At 43.8% G+C, this 19,896-nt stretch overlaps 2 protein-coding genes across 8 annotated transcripts in view; one reads left to right on the top strand and one right to left on the bottom strand.

Annotated features, from left to right (window-relative positions):
• Window positions 1-359: 359 nt before the first annotated feature.
• Window positions 360-19,513, top strand: FSD2 (fibronectin type III and SPRY domain containing 2). 3 transcript variants are annotated; one of them, XM_010391117.4, is made up of 13 exons: window positions 360-529; window positions 4,132-4,930; window positions 5,010-5,105; window positions 6,150-6,383; window positions 7,667-7,689; window positions 8,663-8,784; window positions 9,773-9,928; window positions 10,683-10,817; window positions 11,566-11,719; window positions 12,110-12,243; window positions 13,828-13,960; window positions 16,046-16,222; window positions 16,930-19,513. In XM_010391117.4, the coding sequence occupies exons 2-13, from the start codon at window positions 4,172-4,174 to the stop codon at window positions 17,180-17,182; spliced, it is 2,376 nt and encodes a 791-aa protein (XP_010389419.2). In that variant the 5' UTR covers window positions 360-529; window positions 4,132-4,171; the 3' UTR covers window positions 17,183-19,513. The 3 variants fall into 3 exon arrangements, with proteins under 3 accessions (XP_010389419.2, XP_019136488.2, XP_010389418.2); XM_019280943.3 differs by lacking the exon at window positions 360-529 and adding an exon at window positions 2,090-2,208; XM_010391116.4 differs by lacking the exon at window positions 360-529 and having other exon boundaries at window positions 4,129-4,930.
• The window catches only part of PDE8A (phosphodiesterase 8A), a 153,362-nt gene continuing 151,678 nt past the window's right edge, over window positions 18,213-19,896 (bottom strand). For all 5 annotated transcript variants that reach the window (XM_039557607.1, XM_039557608.1, XM_039557609.1 and 2 more), the window contains one exon: window positions 18,213-19,407. The gene's annotated coding sequence lies outside the window, so the exon portion shown is untranslated. The remainder of the gene's footprint in view (window positions 19,408-19,896) is intronic.

Genomic DNA, 19,896 nt, shown 5'->3' with positions numbered 1-19,896 from the left:
CACGGCGGGCGTGGAAAATAAACAGTGCTGCAGTAAAAGGTGCGAGAGGGGCGGTCCCGGGAAAGCCTGATTTCACGGGATCGTGGAGTTCCAGCCCTTCTGCCGTGTGCGCGGACGCCTTCCGCCAGGCCAGGTTGCTCAGAGCTCCATCCAGCCTGGCCTTGAGCACCTTCAAGGATGGGCCAACCACAGCTTCCCTGTGCCAGGGCCTCGCCACCCTCACCGCCCAGTAAAGAATTTCTTCCCAATATGTAATCTAAAACTACTCTCAATTTGAACGCGTTCCCCCTTGTCCTGTCAGTACGTGCTCTTGCAAATAGTCTTGCCCCATCTTTCCTATGTATTTCGTTCAGGTACTGGAAGGGGAAAGCTTTGTGAAATAAACCACTGTTTCTGTGAGGAGTGGTGGGCAGGGAGCACGGAACACAGCCCTGCATTTATGCTGCTGCGTGAGGGGCAGTTTTCCTCCAAGCCATCATTCCTGTGGTCCTCGCAGAAGTCCACGAGTTGTTGCTTTCTGCAAAGCCAGGTAAACCCCCACATTCTTTCCCCACGCTGCCTTGAGCCAGCACCCGAACCTTGGGGCCCTGCACCCACAAACAGCCAAAGGGTGCCTGTCCTGACACCCAGCTCAGCCCCAAGGTCACTGTGCTTTGTATAAATGCCACCCAAACGCTGCCTCACAGGCACCGAGGGGAGCAAAGAGCAGCGGTGTGAATGAATAAGAGCAGTGTCACTGCTCTCTTATTCAGGCCTGTGTCCAAGGTAGAATGTAGTTCACTATCCACCAAGTGTTATATTCCAGTCTTTGGCAGCAAAGCTGACACTGCTTATTTTTTGAGAAATTAAGGTCTACAAGGTAGCGTAGCTTAACACAAAGCAAAAATAAGCTCTCGTTTGAAAAATTAATCAGATCTGTCAGACAGCATAAATGTAAATGTTTCAGTAAGGGCTGCATCACTTTTGTGAAAACACTTCTACTCTAATCTCACAGATGATAGAAGCACTGTTAGTGGTAATGAGATCGTGCCTACATGGGCAATTAACTTGTGATTCCTCACCAAACAGCAAACAATTGCACAGCTAGAAAAGTGAGGAAATGACACCAAGATAATTGGAAAAGGAGGAAAAAGCAGAGCTGTGTCAAGATCTAATAGACATTGTCCCTTGTGGTATCCCCTGAGCTCAAGCCATTTATAATACAACATTCTCAAACGCTTAAAAATGTATTGCCAGCAAGGCTGGCTCAGTAGTGTGTTCACAAGCAGCAGCCTGTGTGTGCTGGGCAGCTGTGGGTTTGAGCAGATACGCAAAGCTCGAGTGCTACAGCAGTCACAATAGTCAGTGGTAATACACAGCCTGGTTTTTATCAGGTGTACCCCTACTGAGCACAGACTGAAGGGATATGTTCCTATGAAAACCTCCCTAGCAGGGCCATTGGCCCCTTTCTTCACTGTAATTAGCTTTCCAGAGGTCTGGCATACACACACAGGGTGAGGATGTATGCATATGTATAACAGGCATATGCAACAGTATGATTTTTCTTTTCTAAATTCTAAATTTTAATCTTTTTTTCCAATATATGATCATGATTCCAACTCAGCCCATAGAAAAGCTCCTGCTAATTTGAGAGAGGACTTCACCAGTAAGTGCTTGCAAAGAACAGAACAGATACTTCCACTAAGTTGTGCAACTCTGTAAGCACATGTCCAGCCATGTGAGTTGTTTGCACGTTTTGTGTATCCCACACAAAATACTCTGCCTAACACCCCAGCCTTGGAAATCACACCCAGAGGCAATGACTGAGCTCTGCAGGGTTTATTAATACCACCTCCAAAAGTGAGAGGGTACTCTGACTTTAGTGAGGGCTCTGTAACTGTTCTAAGTACTTCAGATCCAGGAATCAACCTTCAGAGCCTTTTCTCAGTGTATGACATTCATCCTGGTGACACTCAAGTAGCACGCTGCTGAAGGACAGCTGGGGCACATCTATATTTGTGCCATTGCTCATTGCTGGCATGTGCCTATCTGAGCAAAGAGGCAGGGTAGGGTTACTGCAATAAGTCTTCCAACTGCAGTCATAGGAAAGTGGAAAGGAATTGCTTTCGTATGAATTAATTTTTACTAGGGGGAATAGAAGTTAACTTTGATGCCATCTGATCTATCAGAAGAATTTATGACGTCCTAAGATAGAAGGCAAGTTTTTAGGTAGTAACATTCTTTGTTGTTTATTTACGATAATTGACGGTCACGGACTTAAACGTGCTTCATGTAATTTTATCTGTGCCTGCAAAGCAAGCAAACACTGAGCAATCATCTGAAAATCTTAATTAGGCAGCAGGATTGCAGACAAGCTTAATTATGCTTATTTTAATATATTTTATTTCATTTTGGTAGGAAAACTACATGTTAATTCACTTTTCTAATTAGTAGTATCTTCTAAAGCAAGCCTTATTGTTATAATTATGGGGAAAAAAGTCTTTGCGGGAGCCAGACAACATTTTCTGGTATGTGTCAAGACCTCTTCTCTTTATAAAATGTTAGAATTTGCATGATTTATTTTACTGCCTTTAGCATAAATAGTATTTCTGCCTAACCAGTGTTTTTGTCTATAGTAGGATATTGCTAGCTGTAGAATCCACACCCATGTCTGCAGTGCCAGAAGACACATGGTGAACTTCTGTGTGGGTTTTCTTACAGATCCGTAAGGCTGGACTCAGCCAGGGATATAAAACCAGAGAGTGCAAAATGTCTCAGTATTTTTCACTGGTTTGGGAAGTTGCTTTCTAATAAGTCACTGATTGTGTTGACTCTGTTAGCTAAGCAATTCTCAGGAAAATTAGTAAAGTATTGCTGAAATAACTTTGAGGAAATAGGAGCTACTCAAAACTAAAAAGACCATAAAAAGTAGTTTGAAAGCAAACTTATGTGAAAGCTTATCCAGAAGCTCTGGTAACATTGATGTCTGACCAATCTTTTGGCTTTTTTTTTCTGTGAGAAAGTGATTTTAAAGCTTTCATATGCTTCACTTAGCTAGGACTAGATGTAACTACAGATTAATTGATATTCAGCTGAAATTTTTCCATGAACTCTTTTGCTTGTGGTACTAAACTGCTGATGAAATTGATCTGAGTAGTTTTGTAGCCATGATTCCATTCATGCTGGTGAGCAGTGGAGGACTGCGGGGAGGTTTCAGCTCAGAGAGATCTCTGACTCTGTACTAGCATTATTTCACTGCTGTTGATACAGGCTGGTTGGAAGGAGTGGGCTTGGGGAATCAGCATTAAAATTGCCTTTGCACTTTTAATGTTGTCCCATGTGCATCTGCTTTATCGTACAGATTTGTATGTCACGTGCACATGCTCTTTTCACACCTCCCTCCTTGCACAGAATGGACAAAATATGCAAGGTTGGGGTCAAAGCAGGCATCTCTCAGTGCAGAGGTCAATGCCCTGCCTTGCTCCCTAGTTACTGCATGCTTCATATGTTAAAATATCTATTTTTCACAGCACATGAGAAGCCCCAAAGGGCAGTATGTTTTCTCTGCAGTATTTTTTAGAAAGGACCCAAGACCTGGACTCAAGTCTCAGTATTAAGAATGGCAGCTTAAAAAATCCAGAACAGGACTTTTCAGGGCATTTACTAGTGTGTTCTGTGGCATCAGTGGTCACAACAGAGGACATTCTACATTATGCCTGACTGACAGTTCAGAAAACATGCTTGACAGCAGCTGAAGGGCAAGCAGACTTCAAACCAGGCTATTTCCAATTGCACAGAACAGCATTAACTGTGCCTGAAGCACAGTCACAGTGTTGAGCTGAGGACAAGACTACTCCACAGTTTGGAAATCAGGCATCAGGGTCACAGATGAGCCTCAGAAAAGAGGGTGCACACCAGAGACAGCTCTCTGTTGTGCTTTGCACTGAGGTGAGAAAAAAACAAGCTTTCTGTGGCTTCCTTTCAGAAGCTTCACTTACAGAGTGAAGGTACTGACTTTGGTCTTTCCCATGCCTACCTCCAGAACCTGAGCAGTCCTCAGCCAAATCTATTCCATATATATACTTTTAAGCAAGAAAACCTCATGCTTGATATCTAAGTATGTAGCTAAAGATCTTTCTTATCTTTTACAAGCTTGAGACTCACCATCTCAGAAGCCTCGCTGAGGATACCAATGTCATCCAGATCTGGCAGCACGAGAGACTATGAGACCAGTGGCCAGTCATGCGATCATTCAGCTTCCCCACCAGTCCCAGAGTCTAGTGACCCTGAGACTGAAGGTTTGATATTTTATCACATGGATCTTTATGGATCAAAGGAGAGGTTTGATATCTTTCCTGAAGAGCTCTCTGGTCGAGGAGACAGATCTCTGGGGGATACGAGAAGGGAATTTGCACTGAGTAGTGAAAAAGTTCAGCGCCCGCCAGAAGCTGGCTATGACTTAGAAAAGGAGGTTGCAGAGTTGGCTAAGATGTATGGACTTGATGAGGATAGAGAAAAAGAGCTTGAGCTTCTTGAAGGACATCTGGAGAAGGTGGAGAGCAGATGGCCACCTGCTCGCACCGAAAAAGCAAGATCACAAGGCTCCACATATAACTCATCAAAAAGCAGGTCTTCAGTGAAAGATCCAAGTCAAAGCACAAAGCAACAAGGACTTCCTGATGAGGCTTCTCAAGGTGAAAATCAGAGCAAAGCCAGAGCAGATGATGAGGCTGAGAGCAACATATGGTCCAGAGGGGGGCTAAGCAGTGGTGGCATGTCAGATGAGTGGAACAGTCAGGCTGTCAGTGAGGAGGAGGAGGAGGAAGAGGAAGAAGCAGCAGATGTTTTTTGTTCTACCTGCAAGATACCAATCCGAGCTTTTGACAAACTATTTGGTGAGCACAAGGATCACGAGGTTGCTCAGCTCCCCAATGCCGTGGAAAGTGAAAAGGTGAGAGTAACACAGGTGTACCGTGGTGCCTCTAAAACTGTTTTCAGACATAGTAAGAATCACACTGGGTGTTTTGTAGGAGGAGATCCATAAAAACATGTGCAAGTTGGAAGAACAGATTGCTCAGATGGAAAATGTTGCCAGCCATTTGGAGGAAATCTTCATCACTGTAGAGGTAAGGCATTTTTTCTTAGGCTAACTTTATGGTAGTGGGGCTAAACAGTTTTGACAGTCATACTGACATTCGTAGTGCTCAGTTGTTAATGAGGTGAGTACTTACAGTACCAGAGCACAGTTATCTTGGGGTTTGCCTAGATTCAAGTACTCAGGAAAACTCATCCTAATTATTTTTTCAAGTGGGCTAGTAAAACCACATTTATAATTTGCACAGAAATTTGCATTCAGAAATAAAGTGGCCACCACTCATGTCATCTTACTTTTAAACGGCCAAAGAGCTGTGATCTAACTATCCATCCAGCAGTGTGTTCCCTCAGCTTCATTCACAGAAGTGTCAGATCCAGACAAGTCCTTGGACCAGTTGCTTCAAGGTGATGACTTCAAGAATTGAGCTCCTGCTCGGCTGCTGTCAGCTTGGCCCCAGGGGAAGGAGGTCAGCTGGCAGCAAGTTCAAACTGAAGCAATAACTCAAGGCACTACGGTCTTTTCTCTGCTGCATGTGGCACAGGAGGACATCAGTGCCTGAGCAGTGGCAGTAAAGCCTTGCCTGCTCCTTAAATCTTCCTTCCGAATGCTTTTTCCAGCTGTGAGTGAGGATACCAGCTGCTCAGCTCCCTCAGCACAAATCCATGAACCCCACTGAGTTGCCATGGTTTCTTCCATGGAAGGATGTGCTCGACTGTGTTGGTGGAAACGCTTGTGAGATTATGGCTGGGATATATCCTAGTTGTGCTCCCTGGGTTTACGTTCCCTTACATCATTGTTCTTGTTGTAATTTCTGTTGCTCTTATGCCTGGAACAAAATCCAACACTTTTGTGCCTCGTTGGAGGTGACTTATCAGAGCAAACCCCTAAAAATGCACATTAGTCAAATTACAGCCTCTGTGAACTGGTACTGTGTCCTAGTTTTGTGAATTAAATCATGACACATTACCTCTCTGGTAAGGAGAATTTTAGGCAGACCAGAGTAAGATTTTCCTCTGGATGACCTATGGATCAGGCTTGATGCCAAGCTCAATGCCAACCCTCAAATGCCTTGCAGGAAAATTTTGGGAGGCAGGAGAAGAACTTTGAGGTGCATTACAACGATGCAGTGCAAGTGCTTGCTCAGAAGTATGAAGAACAGCTGGATGCACTGGGAGAAGAGAAGAGGCAGAAGCTGGAAGTTCTGTATGAGCAGCTGGTCAATTGTGGGAAACATCTTGACACCTGCAAGGAGCTGACAGATGAAACCCAGGAGCTTTTCCTGGAAAATGACAAAGCTGAATTTATGAAGGTAAAGAGCTTTAACTGTCAAAGCCCCTTCTCAGTGCTTTTTGCTGCTTGCAAGTAGTCCCTATCTGAGAAGTCCCAAGCAGCTTTATTGCTAGGGAGAATTTGGGATGCTCAGTCCATGGTGCTGTCACTGCTCCAGTTGCTTGGCATGGTGGCATTGACTTAGTAGGGCAACAGAATGGGGACAAAATGCAGAAGCAGAAGTTTGTAACTTGGATGCTCATTGATTTGTGAGTCACTCTGGAGTTCAGAGAGAAGATATCTTGCTGAAATGCTTGTCTGGGGAAACTCTGGAAGCACTTAGTGTTCCTTGCCTTGTGCAGGTTCAGCTCTCTTGCTCTATTCTGGGCTCACAGCAGGCAGGCTGATGCAATCACTTAAGAAGATGTTTCCTATTCTTGCTCATTTTGGAGGAAAGTTCAGCTGAACAGGAGGTTCCAAACTAATCAAGAGCTCCTGCAAAGTGATGGATGAAATCCCACTCTTGAGGTGGAGCCAAGAAGGTATTTTTCTTTGGCAGGTAGAAAAATAATTGGAAAAAAATGAGAATTTTCACTGATGATGAGTGATTGCTCTAACCTGAGCTGTCCTGTGACTCAGGTGGGTGGGAGCATTTCTGTAGCACAGTGACAGTAACTTCTGAACTGGACAACAAACAAATCTCATAACACCTCCAGTCTACTCCAGTGGGTCAGTTTGCTGTGTGACTCCAACCTGCTGAGTTCTTCATGTGAGCTGACTTTTCCCCATTCCTCTGCATCTCTGAAATGCAAAGATTTTCTGCAGTATTTTCTCCTTAGCTTGTAAACAGTTTTACATCACCCCTAAGAACCATTACTCATCAAGAAGTGAATACCTGTTGGTCATGAGCTCTCAGCTGCTTAGATTTCTCCAGGGACTGTACATCTGCCTTCCAGTTACATGCACTGCTCAGACTCCCTCCAGTGCAGACCATTTCACTGAGTTCTTTTGCCCAGCTGATTTTGGTTTTTGTTTGTGAGGGATCTGCTGGCACTTCGGACAACCAAGGGAGGAATTGGTCTAAAGTCTAGATGGGCAGACACTGATGACTACCTGATAGTGCTCATTATCTTACTGTAAATTCAGCCAAGATCTGTCCATTTGAATAGACTGGGCTGGCTTTGTTCTCAGTGCTGGGTGAGAGCCAATTACTTCACTCCAAGGGCTGCATTTGGGGCAATTTATGTAAGACAGGTCAACAGCATGATGTAGTCTGACTCTGGACTTTTCTATCTTTAACACTCTCTCTTTTTTTCCCAACAGGCAGCAGTAACCATGGTTGACAGGTAGTATCACAGTCTGGGATTTTGTGTCACATTTCTTCCTGCTAATTGGATGGGTTACTGGAGACACTTGGGTGTTTTGGACTTTGTTCAGGCACACAAATGTTGTCTAAGCCACTAGAGCTGCTGAAATATTTAGTATTTTTGTTTTAAAGTGCATCAGAAAAAGTTGCTCTAAGAACACTCAACACTTGTTTGGATCCAATTTCAAGAAATCCGAAAGGAGAGTTAGAGCCTGAATAAATCAGTGTTTTCAGCTTAGTAATAAGGAACTAATTTCACTGAGAAACAGGATTGCTAAAGCTCTTAAAAGAAATGCTCTGGATAGAAATGAGACTAAAACTGAGCTCCCTAAATATACTCTAACAGGCTTATGCATGCATTAATATAGTGGGGTAGAAAGTCAGGCTGTGGGAGCTCAAAACAGATACTGAAAAATCTTGGAGCAATTGGAAGAAGTTTTAGGGCACACTAAATCACATGCAAGAACCACCCTCTTAATTGATTGTTATTGTTCATGAAAACACATAGAAAAGATACCCCTTTTTTTCAAATTTACAACACCTGGAGCCACGAGGTCCTGAATTAGGAATAGTGGAAATTCAAAATAAGGAAAGGTATGGTGCTGATAGGGTGCTTCCCACAGCAAGGTGCTGGGCACACCTCACTCCCTGGCAGCACGCTGTGTGCAGCCAGCTCTCTGCAGGAGCAGGGCACACAAGGGTGGCCCTCAGTGCCAGCAGCAGCCAGCTCTCTTTGGCATCTTGGAGCACTGATGGCCATGTATCTCCAACCTATAGGCACAGGGAGGCTGAGCTTGTATAGCTATGAAAACACTGGAAATTATTTTTTAGGAAATAGATGTTAATTTGAAGTCTGCTGTTCTTTTTCTCTTACCAATAGGTATCATAGACAGATATCTCTGACACTATGGTACTTCCAATTATTCATTATTTTTTTCCCCCTACAATTACAGGCTGGAAGAATTCTTAAAGAAAGAAGTGGATTTAGAGCTTTCAACACTGCCAGAGTTTGAAGAGCGGGTCATAGACGTCTCTGAAGTTGAACAACTAATGAACTCCATTAATGCTATTCCAGGTACTCTTCCTAACTGATCATTATTTCAGACCTATTTACATTTAAGTAAGGATATGTATTAAGCATTACTTCTTTTAAAGGAGATCTGCAAAGGCAGAATTAACTTCTCCCTAGTTTTCCTTCTAGTTTTTTTTTTGTTTACCTATATATACAGAGACGCTGGAAGATATTTTTGGATATTTTTTCCCATTTGTTTTGAAATAAAATTACCAGAATTACTGTTAAATTGGGACTTCCTTGCTTTTGCTGCATGATTTCCTAGAAGACTCATGAAGATTACCCCCTTCTGTTGAGGGGTCAGGCATGCTTAGTTGGTAATAACTTGTCTTACCTTGTAGTTGCTTGAAGAAAATAGAGAGGAACCCCAGACTATTTTAAATAACTTACACAGCTTCTCTTGGTAAACAGATTTCAGCGACTTATTCCTCTGCTATTTAGCAAGCATTTTTTCCCCATAATCCACAGGAAACAGCACAACATAAACAAATTTTGAGTAGCCAAAAAAATCCCAAAATTTTAAATCTTTTCTGGTGCATCACAAATAGTCAGGAAGAACAATATTCTTTTTTTTACACCCAATGCTCTCTTTTCTTAACATAAAATGGCATTTGGTTCATGTTTGCTTGTGCTGCTGACCCCCTGTTGTAGAGCTTTTCCCTGATCCCCAGGGTGGTTGGCAGCAGTGGCAGATGTTGTGCTCACTGGAACAGCCCTCAGAGCAGGGGAGGCCAAGTTTACAGAGAAGGGGTAGGCTGAGGCTTATTTATTTTGTTGTTTTGACTTTGATTTGAAGCAAGACTACTTCTCACACACCAGCGACCTGATTATCATCTGCAACTGTTTACAGAGTCAGCTCCTGACTTTTCTCCATGTGGGAAGAATATGACCCTGTTCAGTGCCAAGGCTTTGTGCAAACACCTTTGTGAGAGGAGAGGTACAACATACCATGATTATACATTCAAAAACTGACCTGTTTTCCCCTCTGCAGCTCCTTGTGCCCCTGTGATCAATCCACAGGCTCCCAATGCAGCAACTGGCACCTCACTGAGAGTTTGCTGGGGCCTCTTCTCAGATGACACTGTGGAGTGCTACCAGCTGTGCTACAAACCAGTGAGCAATGAGATGCACAGTGATGAGCAAGCAGGTAAGGAGGCCTGGGCCCAAGGGGACACCTCAGCCCTCCATTGGCAAACCCAGCTGATTCCAAAGTGCCTCTGCACGCCTTGTGCACTCTGCCACCAAAACTGTCATATCTGCCACCACCATCTGCTTTGTCCCTCTTCCCCTGCCAGGTCTGCCATGCTGCCAGCTGCAGCAGGACCAGTCACAGGAGCAAAGACAGGACATGGCAGCAGCAGGGATAGCAGGAATGGGAAGGGGACAGTGGATGGAGTCAGGAGGATTTCTGGAGGGTGGGCACTGCATTAGACACACGTGCTGCATCCACAGCAAAGCACAGTATTTTAAAAGAGCAAATCATCATATCACCAGCACACGCACTGAAACCCCCAGATGATTTTACAGCTTATCTTAGTGCTAGTAATAGGCTGTAACTCCCTAAGATGCACAGGCATACAAAGAACCTTCAAAAGTGGAAGCCAGTAGAGTGCCAATGGCCAGTTGAGAAAGAAAAGCAGAAGCTATCCAAATTTTATAGGATGAAGAATGAGAAATGAGTAGTAAAATAGCTTCATCTTTTGTCCCATCTGATTTATGCTGCTTTAGAGGAAGGCATTGTAAAACTGCCTGACAGCTGCTCAAAGGGTGTGGAGCACGAGGAGCTCTCTTGGACCCAGCACACAAAACAATGCACCCCAACTCCACGATGTGATGCAGCTCTGGGGAAGAGTGGGCAACTGTGTAAAGGCACTGTAAATGCTTTGTTGTTGTCATTTCAGAGCATACACTGAAAGTCAAAGAAACATACTGTACCATCACTGATCTGGTGCCAAATACACAGTATGAATTTTGGGTCAGTGCTTTAAATGCCTCTGGTATCAGTCCACCAAGTGAAAGAGCAGTTTATGTAACAGGTAAAAATATTTTATTCATATGACTTTGTGACCTTCATAGTGAAATTCAAAATCATCTCTGAATTTTATGCCAGTAATGTTTTCTGGGCACTTTCTTTCTTCTGATGTATGCCTACTGACTGCATGGGAATTCCTTACTTTTATTTGGAGAGCCTGTCATGCCAATTGTCCCTGTCTTAGAATGGAAGAAACAGAAGCAGAGAGACAAAATAACTTATTTAAATGCAAGCATGTAGACCAGCTGTGAATAAGGTTCAAGTTTCCTGGTTCTGACAGATGAATGCCAGCTCTTCTTTTATTGGCCTATAGGTATTTTGTGGATTCACCTGTTATGCTGTTCTTTTTAACTGCAGTGCAGTCAAGGACATTGTGTGAAATCCTGACATCAGATTGAGCAAGTCAGTGTGAGACCTTCAAGTACTTGTTCCAGATATCTTTGACATCTCAGAACAGAGAAGAGATGCACTTTTATGACAAAGATAAAACTAATGATAGAAAACAGCTGTGTAATCAGTCTTTATGTTACTTCTCTGTTTAATTCTCTTGGAACCTTTATAGTCCAAATGAAGTCTTTAACTAGTACTGTCAATCACTCTACCTGCTGTTTATTGTCCATTGGGGAGGCAGGTTTCTTTAACTATACAGTATTAGTAAACAATGGTTTTCTATTTTTTTAAGTCTTCAAATCATGTTGGTTGCAAACATCTTCAAGCAACAGCTTAGAATTGTTCTTTTACCTACTTTTTAGCTCCTTCACCACCTACCATAAAGAGTAAAAAGATCCGAAGCTGTGAAAATGCAGCACTGGTGTGCTGGGAATCCAGAGACATTAACCCTGTTGATTCCTACACAGTTGAATTGTCCAAGCTGACAGATGAAGAAAATGATGATACTATTACTGAGTGAGTTACTCTTCTATTGAGCCCATGACCTGTAGAGATGAAACCATTTCAATCATGTGGCATCTGATAGGACTAAGAAAGGACCCATGACCTTCTGGTGAATTGACATTTATAAATAATCCTCTTAGTAAAACTAGTTGTATAAATGTGAATCAAAAATTAGTATATGAGAATTATGGGTATGGGAAAAGGGCAGAAGCAAATGTAAAATGTAAAAATCTGCAGTCTGCCACAGACTCTCTCTTGCCCTGCTACTGACAACAGTGCAAGGTAAAATGTTGTTGATGGATTACAAGAGAGGTGTAATTTCTTCTTTGTTGCTCAGAAAAATAATCTCAAAGATCTACCTTTGTTCTACCCTATCATTTTCCATGGATTTATTTTCTGTAGATCTATTGTTGGAATCCCTAACTGTGAAGTCCTAATTCACCTCCAGCCAGCTCAAAAGTATCACATCTGTGTCAGAGCCCAAAACCTGGGTGGCTCCAGTGAAAGAAGTGAACCTGTCCTGATACACACCACAGGTACTGTACAACTTGGAACAACTCCAGCAGCCTATTGTAGCATTACCTTAACAGAAAGATTCCTGCTGGTTTCGATGGCCTCTGGACCAGGTCCTAATCTCTTTCATCTAATTACACACCTGGTAACCTTTTAGGAATCAAAAAACCAACTTCTTGTGACCGTAAGTGCATTGCTTTAGCTCTGTAATTTATATTATTGCTGTCTGATACATTTGATACTTGAAAGTTACTAATTTCTAAACATTTTAATAGACAGTATCAACCCAATGCCCACATATTGCCAGCCTGCAAAGCACTGACACACCAGTGAGGAAAGCTGTAGTGTGATTTTACTTCAGAGATTACCATGTAGTGAAGCTGCTGCTGGAAAGTATGGCTGAGACAGCACTTTCTAGAGCCATTTAGCAGACACCAGTGCTCACCTTCATCACTGCTGCAATGACACTGCAACTTCACCGGCTCGTCTCAAATCTCCCACACCACTCCCAGATATGTTCACACCTTACCTGTGTCTCTTCTGCCCTTACCTTCTGTGAGAGATTTGCAAATTGTATTTGTTCAGCAAGATGACCACCCAAGGTTATGTTTCAGTAAAACTGTCTGCCACACAGCAGTGACGCCACAGAAAAGAAATGCTCATCCTTAAATCCCTGGAGAGGAAGACGGTCATTGTGTTACCATCGTTTGTGTGTATTCCAACTGCTTAAATCAAACTCAATATTTGAAATTGCCCATTCTGTTTGCACAGCATGTGTTTGTTTTCAGCAGCACATGCCTGTAATTGCCCTGTCATTGTTTGTATTGTATTTGCAATGAAGTAACTTGCAGTTTGATTACAATGATTTCATTTGGGATTACCATGGGGAGATTTATCTTTTCGGAGTCTACATTATGCAAACAGCTGATGCAAATTGATCTGTCAGCTGCAAGAACCCACCTCCAACACTGGGAATGGCCTTTGATCCTTTCTGGGGTGGATAAACAAGCACCAAGTACACACAGCAGCTGTGCCACTCGTGGCTACTCCTCAGGGCCCAGTGCATCAGACCTGCTCTGTGAAGTCTCTGCAGGGAGAAAGGCAGAAGCATTTGTATCCTGGGCTGGACTTACTTCTCTGAGGGCTCATCTGACCAGGGAGGTGCTGAAGCATGAGGGATCCTTTCTCTTCAAACTGTGCCCAGCATTTATGTGGATGTGTGAGGCCATGGAGGCTCCTTTAAGCCCCCTTTCTCATTTCAGTGATTAAAAATAGATTACTTGAAACCAGACAGTCCATTGCAGGGATGACCCCTCATCTCTGAACAGCTACTTCCTGCACAATGCCTGCAGCTTTGAGCCCTGGAGGGGTTCAAAACCAGGCTAAGTCCCCTGCTTTTCACAAGGCTGAAACTAAACAGTGTTAAGCTGTAAAACACCCATTTATTAGAAAAACTTTAAAATGATCTTGTCCTCTCCATATCAGCCACAGATTCTTTCTAGAGCATTGGTGAATCTCTTTGTGGACCCAAACATTTCATACCCTTGCTGCAAATCCTAATGCTATAAGGAATTACTGGAGTTATCCTCAGGCATTTTCTCTTGCAGGCACCTGCTTCTACCTCAATGAGGACACAGCCCATCCTTTACTGGCAATTCTAGATGATGGATTTACCATTTCATGTGATGAACTGGAAAACCCAGAGTGTGATCTGCCTGTCTATGATAACAGCTTTACAAGGTATACAGAAGCATTTCAGTTTCTTTGGTTTTTTTAACAGGTGCCAGGAAATGTCTAATGGGGCTTTCAGCAGCTCTGCTTAATTTTTTGAGTTGAAATCTCTCTCTCCAGCTGCTCTTTGGAACTTGGAAGATAAAGCAAGTTCTTAAAGAGGATTACAGATGCAGCAGCCACAATTATGTACAAGCCTACTTACACGTCTGGCACACTGAGCTAAATTCGAACAGGTATTTAGGTGCCATAACAAATGCTAAGGAAAGGAGAGGGATCCGAAAACTTACCTCTTGCTGAAAAATATAACTGATACTATTTGGACCAACAGGTATTACTTTCAAAAAATAATTAGGCCCTTTGCCACTGAAGTGAGAGACTAAGCTTTCCAAAATGCCTATTTCCAGTCAAAACCACAGAAACACCATATAACCAGGATAGGCATCTGCATCCCAGGATAATACAAGTCTACAACTTAGTCCCTCCATGGAAATGCAGTGTTACTAGAGGGCTTGGTAGAAAAGAGTTGGGAGACTGGTGATCCTATTCATTAAAGCCATCAGGGTAATCTTAAACAGGATTTCATCCCACTCTACAGGATTCTTTTATGTTTCACGTCAACAGCCAGAACTGGCACTCATCTCATTTGAAGGCTGAGGTTTTGGTACCACTATGAACTTTCACATGAACTTCTCATGCCTAACATTCATACTGCAAGGAAATTACATGGCAAACTCTTCTTTCTGAAGTTTCTGTGGTCTCCTAAAGGCTGATGTATTTCCTAACCCTGGCAGCTTCTTCAGTGCAGCCCAGGTTTGCCTTGGTGGCTTTGCAGCTCTCGTTACTACGGTCATGTTTTGTTCACAGATGTTTACCCATCCATTTGGCATCATTCCTTTTCCTTCTCAAGCAGTAGCAACACAGCCCCTCTGAGTCCTGATTTCAGCAGCCTTTAAGCTGTTCCCAAGACATTTACATGCACTTGTAATGAACTGTACACTGACTCTAAGCAAGTGCAGCTGCAGAGGCAGAGTACAGCTATTGTGTTCTGCATGCCCATCCTCACACACCAGGCCCTCCAAATGCTGAGTGCAGCTCTCAGCATTGCCTAGAAGAGCTCAGTCTGCCAGCAACATCCTTTTCTTTTGTAACTTACAACTTTAGACACTACCATAGAAACATAAAAGTTGTACATGTTTGAAACCTGCTGTCCCCCTTGACAATGACAGCTAATACACCATATACTTTCCCCAAGAAAAAGCTGAGGTGTAATCTTACAGGACTCATGTTCCCACCTTAGAGTGTTTCAGAAGCATTTGGAATGAGTTATTTTGCCCAATTGTCTTGCTTCAGAACCTGTGTTTTTGCACATTTGCATCTTCAAAGCACCCAGTTCCTTTGACTCCAAGACTGTGCCAGTAAATCAAGCTGCAGGGTCTCTCTGTAGCACATTGTCTTTGTCTGTCTCTATTACACAACTTTCAAAAGAGTTATTTTCCGCATCGTTCCTATCATTCATTTCATGGCCCAGGTACCAGCATATTACAAGTTCCCCTACTGTGTTCAATTCTTCCTAATCTCTCCAAACACAGCATAGACAGGTTTCCTCCTCCCCAGCTGCCCCAGGAACTTCATGCTGTTACAGTGCTCTGTTCCTAATGGTGAGTAACATTCAAAACCCTGCGCTGTTTGGAAAGAAAATTCAAAATCTGTAGACTTTTTTCCCCTGCTATGCTGGGGTTCACCAGAGCCTTCTCTTTTTTAACAAGTAATAACTTTCCTAGAAAACCCAGGCAGTATAGGATGCTGTTCTCCCTCTTCCTGGAAGTGCCCAGGACACTCATTTATACAAAGCAACCCACAAGTAAAAACAGGGCAGGTGTCACAAAGAAACCTGCAGGCTGGGTGTCAGCTCCTCAGCATGAGGAATTCACTGGAGTCAAAAATCCACACAGCACTGCTAAGGAGACAGGAAAAGTGGCTTTTGTTTATTGCTATGTAATGTCCAGGTATATACATACCTGAACCTATCTGAACGCTGTAAAGGGCATTATAGAGAGGCCCTGCCAAAACACGTCCTCCTGTCTCCCACAGATGTATTGCGATCCTGGGCAGTCTGATCCCGTTTCCAGGCAAGCATTACTGGGAGGTGGAAGTTGAGGAAGATACAGAGTACAGAACTGGTGTGGCTTTTGAGAACACTCCGAGACATGGTCACCTGGGGGCAAACAACTCATCCTGGTGCATGAGGCACATCATCACACCCTCAAGGTAAGGGCTGTGGAGGCTGCAGGTCTCTGACAGGGACACCTCTTACACCTGCAGGCAGGGAAGCAGAGAAGCCAGAGATTTTGTATCGGCTCAGACCAGGCACCAGGCACCTCTGATATTCCAGCGTTATCACTGTAAATTGGTGTTGGAAGGATAAGCAAATCCTCCTGCTTTTTTACAGAGGCATTTGGCATGCGTTATTTTGCCCAACTTTCTTGCTTCAGAACTTGTGTTTTTGCAGCTTTGCATCTTTGAAGCACCCAGTTCCGTTGACTCTGAGACACTGCTAGTGAATCAAGCTGAAGGGTCTCTCTGTGGTACAGTGTCATTGAATTAGACGTTGTCACATTGAAACAGGCAGTTCCAGGAACAAATCAGAATAAAATCTGAGATGCAGAATTTAACTGTAAATGTTACCAAAACCTCAGGGGGAAGACAGAGGGTAAAAGATCCGTGTAGCCCAGAAACGACGTATCTGGCTAAACCCAGCTATACCCAACTGGTTTTGATCTCTGTCCTACCTATGGCCTGCAGAAATGCTAGTTCCCCTCATGCCTCAGCTGCACTGCTGGCTCTGCCATGGACACTGGCACATTAACATCACCACCTTTGACTCTTGTGAGCAACCTGGGCACCTGTGTGCAGCAAGTGCTTCCCTTTGACAGCAGCCAGGATGTCTTCAGCTCTTTTGTGTTTCTTGCCTACAGGCACAAGTATGAATTCCTGCACAGTGGGATGACACCTGACATCAGAATTACTATTCCTCCCAGAAGGATTGGCATCCTGCTGGACTACGAGAACTGCAGACTGTCATTTTTCAACGCAGATATTGCCCAGCACCTTCACACATTCAACTCACGCTTCCAGCATTACGTACACCCCTGCTTTGCACTGGAAACACCTGGTATCTTAAGGATACATACTGGAATTACAACACCCCCATGGACTGCCCTCCCATAACCTGTGTTCTGCAGCTACCACACCTGCGTGGAACCTGCACTGAACAATGCTCTACTTTCAGCATTAACTGCTCCATCATACTCCATATAAACCAGCTGTTTCCCAATAGTAAGAGCAAAGCAACTCTGATGCAAACCAGCTGCCAGGCCTGAGCCCCTAGGAGTTTACATCCTCTGGGGAAGGATCTTAGCTGAAAGCCACCGTGGTCACAAGCTCTACTGGCATCCCAGAATTCTCATTAGAAATGGATACCATCCTTCTCAGAAGCGACAGTCACCATGCAGCACTGGCAGCTGGATCACAGTTTCCCCCAACACCCACCTGAAGCCTGGGGAACTCCCCAGTTCCAAAGCAATAGTTAATTCTACTCCTGAGTCTACTCAAGAGCTAATAACTTGAAGAAAAACAAAAATAGCAAAAGGCATAATCACTGTACAGCTGCTGGAGCTGAACACACTCCAGCCAGGAAGCTGATCTCCCCATCAAGTGTTCTTGTTGCTACATGAAGTCTGTAACACAAGGTAATCAAACACACCTCCCCCATGTGTGAGCTGTTAGTGCCTACACACCCAGTGATGCTTTCTGCAATACCCAAGCCTGCACTAGTCTCAAATGCAAGCCATTTTTACACAATGTCCATGCTTCTCATGCATTCATCCAGGGAAAATAAGATAAGACAGGCTTTTTGCAGTGCTTGACTGCCCTTACAGAGCAACCTAAAGCAACATTTTTAGCCGCTTCTTTTTGGCTATGCTCTCCTCCACTTGACTGTATGCTCCCTCCACACTCACAGATCTGTTCTCCTCAGCACTGAAGAATTCCACTCCAATGCTGTGCCCTTGAAGCTTTGGGTGTCCAGTGGGGCTGGAAGGACTCTGGCTCAGCACGCAGTTGAGACATCCTTGTTTGGGTTTCATTCCCAGACACCAATTAAGAGAGGCCCTGCCTGTCAAGCAAGCTTGGCCAGCTCTAAACAGCCTCATCTGTGTATGTCAAAACTACCTGAACTCAATCAAGAGTCATTAACAGAGAAGCTTTACCACAGATTTATTGCACATTCGTTACAAAAATCATTGGTTCAAGTTTCCATTCTGGGGAATAGCCAGGAACAGGCAGTGGCCTCTACAATATGCAAGGTCTCTACAAATAAACACCGTTGGCAAAACTGAAGAGATTTTACATAGAACTGTGTGTCAAAAGCTTGTCTGTTCTTCCTCAAATAGCTTTTAACAAGTCTTGCCAAAACAGGCCTTTAGAAACCACAAAAACAGGAGCTGAATATGTTGCTACAGCAGTGATTAGTACCATCTGCTCTTGGATATTTGTTTCACAATCCTCAAAAGAAGATGGGTTTAGCAACACTGAGCTATACCACACAGGGTAATTTCTTAACCTACCAGGAATTAAGGTATTTTCAGGGCAGAAAAGGTTGTTATGGTCACTTTGTCAGACCTGCTGTAAGCAGGCCAGAGACTTTCAGTTGCTATGTCTGCCAGTGAGCAGAGCAGCTTGTGTCCACCAGGAACAAGTGACTCAGCCAGCAACCACTGCCAGTGCAGAGGGCAGGAGGTGGCCATGTGTGCCCTGCTGATGCTGGCACAGCCATCCCAGAGAACAGCAGCTCTACAGTACAGCTCCTGTGCAGGGCACTGAAGTGGTGAGAAAGCACCACTCTTTGCTTAAAAATGTACTCCTTGACTCTGGGTCCAATTTCCACCCACTGGAACAAGTTTTACCCCTATCAGCCAAAACTACAGCCCCACCTGTATTTTCAAGTCGATACCTGAAAGAGTGTAACACACACGTATCAGAGCAGAGGTATGAGGACGTCTGAATCTCCAAACAGAGCCTTTAATGCAGAAAGGCTGCTGGTGAACCCACCACTCCACTCCCCACCACCAGCTTTCACCTCAAGTGTTTAAACCAGAGCTGTAACCTGGCAAAATACTTTCCAAGTAGTGAACTGAACCGGCAGTCCCCAGGACTTCACAACCCTCTCGTTGGAGTGTGCAAGGGCAGATTTTCTGGGCCAAATGCGAGGTGCTCAGACACCCTTGCAGTGGGACTCCAAGGTACCAAACAGCTCCATTGTTATGTTGCCAGCTTGGTGAATCTACTGGAGAATGCAGGCCAGGAAGCTGAGTACAGACCAGTCTGCTCAGGAGAATGACACCATGGTCATCACCAGGCATGGTACAGGACAGCTAAGACAGTGACAGAACTATCTGAAAAAAAGAACAAATACACAATAATTGGCCTCTAGGTTAAAAAGAGAAAGGGAAATGAGTTTGTATGTTCCTGTTTAATAAAAGCTTCACCTGTTGGCACTAACCCAAGCTTTTCCTCCATCAGGAATCCCAACCCAGTCACTTAAATATTTATACAACAAAGGAAACTTGACAACTTGTGTTTCTTAAAACCAGCTGTTGGTCTGAACAATCTCTATATAAATCCTTTCCAGGGAGGCCATGACTTCCACCACAGAGGTCTACTAAGTTCATATCAATCCTGTATCTCTCTGTATTCAGTTTATTCACCAAGTGTATTCAGATTATTGGAATCCAGGGTATAGCACTCAACTTGGAGAACTATGTTGAGCTGTTGATCTGAGACCTACTTCTCTGCATTGAAAGGTATCTCAGATGAGGCAAAACCAGTTCTTACCTCTGGCCTGTATACAGGAACTCTGGCTGAACTACATCATATGGAAGGGC

This window comes from Corvus cornix, chromosome 10 (assembly GCF_000738735.6).
Source record: "Corvus cornix cornix isolate S_Up_H32 chromosome 10, ASM73873v5, whole genome shotgun sequence".
NCBI lineage: Eukaryota > Metazoa > Chordata > Aves > Passeriformes > Corvidae > Corvus > Corvus cornix.
This window is presented reverse-complemented; position numbering and strand designations above follow the sequence as displayed.

Excerpts from the sequence above, each read along its gene's own strand:
- FSD2 (XM_010391117.4), top strand. The coding sequence starts at position 4,172 with ATGTCATCCAGATCTGGCAGCACGAGAGACTATGAGACCAGTGGCCAG. Across the intron at positions 11,720-12,109 it reads AATGATGATACTATTACTGA|ATCTATTGTTGGAATCCCTA; the intron begins GTGAGTTACTCT and ends TATTTTCTGTAG. Across the intron at positions 16,223-16,929 it reads CACATCATCACACCCTCAAG|GCACAAGTATGAATTCCTGC; the intron begins GTAAGGGCTGTG and ends TCTTGCCTACAG.